The sequence below is a fragment of the Manacus candei genome, unplaced genomic scaffold (assembly GCF_025592945.1).
Source record: "Manacus candei isolate 608988 ecotype Guabito, Panama unplaced genomic scaffold, ASM2559294v1 h1tg000024l, whole genome shotgun sequence".
Taxonomy (NCBI): domain Eukaryota; kingdom Metazoa; phylum Chordata; class Aves; order Passeriformes; family Pipridae; genus Manacus; species Manacus candei.
This window is the reverse complement of record NW_026138072.1, coordinates 1103148-1109480: the sequence shown is the minus strand read 5'-3', so window position 1 is coordinate 1109480 and position 6333 is coordinate 1103148. Positions and strand designations below refer to the sequence as shown.

General features: G+C 45.3%; 1 protein-coding gene across 2 annotated transcripts in view; it reads left to right on the top strand.

Annotated features, from left to right (window-relative positions):
- Positions 1–41: 41 nt before the first annotated feature.
- SLC1A1 (solute carrier family 1 member 1) overlaps positions 42–6333 on the top strand; it is a 51527-nt gene continuing 45235 nt past the window's right edge. The window contains exon 1 of one of the 2 annotated variants that reach the window (XM_051788413.1): positions 42–298. In XM_051788413.1, the coding sequence (XP_051644373.1) occupies positions 208–298 (91 nt within the window). In that variant the 5' untranslated portion in view covers positions 42–207. The remainder of the gene's footprint in view (positions 299–6333) is intronic. The other variant, XM_051788412.1, reaches the window with a different exon arrangement.

Below are 6333 nucleotides of genomic sequence, written 5' to 3'. Positions count from 1 at the left end.
GGCGAGGGGCGGGCGGGGCCGGGCTCTCCGTCCCGTTGCCAGGTGAAGCGCAACGTCTCCGCCTCCTCGCGGTAGGCGCGCAGCCCCGCGGAGCGCACGCAGGCGGCTCGGGTTGGTCGGCTAAGCTCGGTTCGGCTCGGCTCGGCCTGGCCCGGCTCCACACGGCTTCGCGGGGCGGCCAGCGCCCCAGTCCCACCGCCCCCCACCATGGCGCAGAGTATCAAGAAGGGAATCTTCTGCCCGAGCTTCGTGAGGAGGAACTGGCTGCTGCTGAGCACGGTGGCCGCCGTGCTGGCGGGTGAGCGCGGGGGCCGGCAGGGAGCGCGGCGCCGCCGCCCCCCGCCCGGCCTTGCTGGCACGACCCGGCCTCGGCCGGCCGCAGAGCGGAGCCTGCGGCGGGGCGAGGGGCGGCCGCAGGGCCGGGCGGCGCGGGGCGATGCTAACGACGCACCCGAGCGGCGGGCGAGGCGGGCCGGCCGCCCTTCCCCGGCACCGCCGCGGGGAGCGGCTCCGCAGCGTTGCGGTGCCGCCGCGGCCGCGCGGGAGCGGCGCTGGGCGCGGGGGACGCGGCGCCCGTACCCGAGAGCGGCCGGGTCGGCAGCGGGGCCCGGGGCTCTCCTGGCCGGGCGGCTCCTGTCCCGCCGGCCCGTGTGGCAAAGGTCGGTGATCGGCGGCGTGAACCCGCGCCGTGGAGGACGGGCGCGGGGGCTGTGAGCCCTCGGTGCTGCAGGTCCCCAGGGCGGGCTATTCCCCGGGCGGCGTCCGCAGCCCCCGAGGGGACCGCGGCGCCTTCCTTCCGTGAGTCTGCGGGGACAGCCCCGCCGAGCGAGGCTGCACGGCCGGAGAGCATTGGTGGTGGCTTTGGAGAGCTTCTGATGGCCCAAGCGAGCTTTGCAAGTGGAAGAGCTTGCGGTGCCACCCATCTTTCAGGGGAGTTTTGGGGGACTGAGGAGTTCGGCAGTGCCACCCATTTTTCAGAGGAGCTTTCAGGGTAAAAAGTTTCTCAATGCCACCCAGCTTTCAGAGGGATTTTCAGGGGCTCCATTGTAAAGATAGGAAGATTTCTCCCCTACATGTCAACAAGTTTCTGAAGGGGAAATGACTTGTACACCATCCTACTAAGGATAGGTGGGCAGAGAGGGCAAAGAAAATGCATCAAAGGACTTGGACAAAGAGTCTTTTCCATAGGACATAATTTTGGCCCTAGTCACACACGTTTTATTCCTTTTTTTTTCTGGTGATTATTTGGAGAGCTTCCTTCGCATTATTGCTACTGCAGAGAAGTGCTGCTTTAAATACTTCATTAACTTGCTATCTGATGGTTCTCTTTCAGATGACTTTTCTGCAAATTTGCATTTTGGCTGGAACATACCTATTTCAGTGCAAAGTTGTTCAGGAGAGAATTATTATTTTGGAATTCTACCCAGCTATTTATAAGCTGTGATCAGAGCTATGCTTACGTATACACGTGCAATTTTTTTGATGTATTCAGTATTTGAAAGATATCCATTCTTTTTCACCTCTTTCGTAAGTGGAAAGGTTCTTGTGAGTTCTGTATACCAAGTGCTAAGGGCTTGCTTTGAAAATGTGACCATACAACTGGAGGAGTATCTATATGCTCCTGTGTTTGTGTGTGTACAATTACGTTTTCACGTACTCCTGTCGGGTGCCCTTCTATGAGCTGACATACTTCCTTCCCAGTTACAGAAGTGGTTAAGAAAAATTCCCCTTGCATTATCTTCAGTGACTATAGTTTGAACTGAAGTGTGTGATATGATTCTATAGGTGGATCATTCTGAAATTAAATTTCTCTGGGAGCCACAAAGTCTGGCAGTACGGGAACTCTGGGGACAATAATGACCCCAATCCCCCTAATACCCAATGGGAATTCACAGTGAGAAAGTGGCAAGCACACAGATGCCTCCTGTGTCCTTGGGCTTCTGGTACACTGTAATTAACAGTCCAGGAGTCAGGGGAGCTCTCGAATATTGGCAAAGAGAGTCTTCTTAAGAATTCCAGGAGCTTTGAACCAAATTACATTTTACATGTAGCTAGCTATCTGCTGCATTTTCAGTAAGGTATGCAAGAACAGTGAAACCCTTGTAAAGATGGAGTTGAATCATGTGTTCTGGTTTTACTACAGCTTGAGGAAAGTTTGTAGTATACCTAGAGTCCACAAACCCTTCATAATTAAATTTGCAAATTCATTTTTATATACTCTGGGAAATTGTACTGAGGGTTATTAATCTAGTTAGTTTGGAGGAACACTACCATTTATGAGCAGAAGAGTAGCACATGATTTTGAAAGAAGTACATACCTTTAGGTTTTTCAGAAAAGTATGATGAATGAGGAAATAACAAATGCAGCAAGCTGTGAAAATATGCTATGTAAGCTGTCCAGCTGTGCTAGAAAGTATCTGATATTCCTACACTGTCATAAGGAATCATGATTTTTGCTCATCATTATCAAGCCATGTTCAACATCCAATTGAAATATGCATATCTTTGCTAGTACTCTTACTAAGCTCAAAAGTTTTCCCAATTACTTATGTGCATCTCTGACAAGAGACAGAAACAGGAGAAAAACCCTCCTTCAAGAGTAATGATTCTGTGTTATCTTTTAAGCTTTCAACTCTTTGCCTGTGGTTTACGTTCTCAAAAACATTTGAATTTCTTTTATAGCCGTGGGGAGTAGGGGATAATTTAAAATTTATACACAAGGCATCTTGAGTGTCACATTTTTTTTTGTGAAAACACCTGAATGCATTTTTCAAAGAAAACAAAACTCAAGGCTGAAGAGGTTATTTTCCTTACCTTAGCATTCTGTTTCAGACCACCAAACTGATGTGGAGAGATCTGTGACTATGAGAGTAGCAGCCTCACGCAGATACCTGCAAAAGGAGACATATCTTGCATCTTTTTGCTCTACTGGCCTTACTGAGCCCAAAGCAGCTGAGCTGATTAAAGCAGTTTAAAAGTCAACCTACCTCAAGTGCTTCTTCAGCCTTTCATATAGAAAGCTACATTGCTTCCAATTTCTACAATCAAGTCAAAATAAACGAGAAATATCCCTGAAATTTACTCACCCTGAAACCCATGTCCAAAGGGCAATTGGATACGGAGAGTTTAAGTCACACTTCACAGGATTCTCATGGAGCATCTATTTTTTGTCATTGCCTTGTCTCCAAGAGGTCACTGCTGCAATACAACCAAACCAGTCATGAAAGTAAAAGGCTGATTATGTATAAATACTTGCTCATTCATTAGTCTGTGTGTCATCGCCTAATAGCTTGTAATGCTGGGCAATTCTTCAGCAGAACAGCTTTTTTCTTACAGTGGAAACTAAAGGGTAGGTGATTTGCCTACCCTTTAGTAGGGTACATGCCTACATATGATCTGAGGCATTGAGTTGCAGTAGCACACTGTCCTAGAGCAGAGATCTTTTGATGTTCTCAGAAATACACAAAAAGGTTGCAGTTCCTTTTTAATACTTATTTTGAAAATTATTAGACCATTATCTTTTTTTTTTTTTTTGTAGCAGTTCTGTGGTGGGGGAACACGATTCTGAGGTATTCAGTTTGCCTAAATTTACAGGTTACTTCCCCCCTCCTCCCACTCCCCCAGTAGACTGTCTGAAGTGGGCTTTCTTCAACAGTACATGTGCACTGAAATTCTTCAAGTAGTCACGAGGAAGATGCGAGAAATGCAATATTTAGGTAGATACAGCCACCAGTCACAGGAGACTGTGAATTGCAGGCGTCCTTCCTTCAGCCTGGCATAGATCGTGTTCGTCGGAGGTATTTCAGTGCGAGGCAGTGATGACCACTTGTGTGCTCTGCCATTAGCTTCCTCCTCCATTCTGTTCTTCACTTATGGACGTGTTGCTCATGCTGTTCGCCTCAGAAAGGGCCCCTGGGTGCCATGGCCTGCAGGCGGGAGCCGGGCGGGGCGGCGCAGGGGCGGCGGGAGCTGTCCGAGGTGGCTCCGGGGCAGCCCGCGGACCGGGCAAACGGAGAACTGGCAAAACGCGGAGCTGCAGCAAGCGGGGGTGTGAGGCAGGAGTGAAGCGACTGAGAAAGGGTGGAGGTCAGGTGTTCAGGCTGGAGCATGCCTGAATACTAGACTTTTCCACTTCTGAAATGAAGTTTATCCAGTTTCTGCAGCATCAGACCCTTTGCTTATGTAGTTCCCATGTTGAAAGATTGAGGCTGGCATCAGACCTCCTTTTCTCTCCGCATTTGAGAGTGGGATTAAAATATGCATCGTTCCCCTTGTAACACCAGCATTGAAGAAACTCTGAGTATTGTGACTATAGTCACATTGTGACTATAGTATTTTGCCAGGATTTGATGAGTGCAGCAGCCATTGGATCTTCTGGTTTGTGCTTTATGATACCACTATAGCAGTTCATATGCCAAAAATTTATTCTCTTTAATGTTAATGAAAGTTATTATTTTATATTGTAATATTAAGTAGTAATATCTCCCTATAGGAATTTTTTTTTTGTTCCCATGTAAGTCAGGTGTATTCACACCTGCTAAATGAAATGCTCCCTCTGTAATCAGACATAAGGAGATTTGACAGCTGCTTTTAAAATCGGTAGTTCCTCATTGAATGTCTCACAGGGTGAAGACAACAACAGAACAATTAGTAACTTATCACTGTGTTGATGGCCTTTTACCATGCAAAAAGCCACTCTGAATCCAGGGAGCTCACCGTTCTCCTGCGTTTCTTTTGTAAATGTAGCCTGCAGCCCCTAAACCCCACAAACCTATAAAGTCTTTCTGTTTCTCATGGTGAGTTGCTTCTGTCTCTGGCAAACGTAATTTAAAAATCAAAAACCCATTCTGGATGTGAAGTAAGGTTTCACTGTTTTTCATTTCCACCTCCTTCTACCTTTACCAAGAAGTGGCCTGTTAGCTTAGTTTAGGCTGTCTTCAATACCATTTCTCGTTTCTTGCACAGTATGGTGGGAAGGTTACGAACAATGAAACAGATCAATCATCTCTTACACTAGAAAATACACTAGCAAAAACATCAGAAAATAAATTCAGGGGGATATAATAAAGCAAGAGAATTATTACTTCATGAGTTTATCACAAGTATAGTTGTAAAGCAAGCATCTGATTCCTTTCTTACATTCTGAAGCATAACGTTGTACTAATTTAGAACTTATAACAAATGAAGTCCAGACATCTTGAATCAATTGTGGTAGCATGGAAATTTGACAGAGGATTCTGGTTTCTTCTTGGTGTGCCTTAGAACAGAATAGATGACACATGACTTTTTATGCCTCTCTAGACAGTTTTGGTGCCTACCTCTCTGCGCTTCTCTGCTGCACTTGCACACAGTTTGATATAGAATGGGATGTGTTCAGAAATGTGTGAAACCCAGCAATTCTGAGAAAATGTCTGAATTTAATTTCAAAGACAGAAAGTATAAGTGCAGAAGGGCTAACAGTGTCATCTGAGAGCTTCACATACTACTGAGGATCAAAAACGCTCTGAGCCAGAAAGTCATCCAGTGAAAGAATCCAAAGGAAGTTAAGCATGATGCCTCATTTGCTCTTGAGCTGTTTTGAAGCAAAGAAACCCCATCTTTCATTTGTTCTCCTGTCATGCAAAGTGTTTTCCTGTTTTATTATTTGTTTTAACATAAACCTTCAATTTCACTTTATGAGAGTGAAGTGAAACTATCACTAGAGCTGAACTTTAAAATGAAAGAAACTTTGGAAAGGGTGAGCCTAAGGCCAACTTACACTCTAGAAAGCCCTAAAACTACCAAAGTCAATGCATTATTTTTTTCCATTTGAAACAATATCACCAATACTAATACCAGAAAAATATTATTGTGTCCAATTTACCAGTATTATTTAAGGGAAAATATGACAATCACAAAAATATTTGTTTTCTTTTCTGTTTACGTCTTAGAAACAAAACATAAAGACACTTTCATCATATATACCCCAGCAAATAGATAATGTTCAGGTTGAGACTACTCACAAACAATGCTTGTGTTGTTTGCAAATTTTTGATTATTTTTTTGTTTCCACAAAAGCCTCATAGGATTGGAGCAAGGCATTTGTACTTACAGTCCCACAACATTATCTCATTCTGTGAGATCACATCTGTATCCTGTATTATGCTGAAGATAAGGGCTGTACTGGAGGGAGTGCTCCAAATTTTGTGGTCCTTTCATGCTTTTGGAATGGGAAACAACCTGGCCTTGCTTAATCTGAGCTAATTTTCTAGGTCATGTATCTGATTTCTCAGAGCTTTGATGTCTTTATTAGTCTCAGAATAATGATGTTTCTGCATGTTACTATCTGTCTAT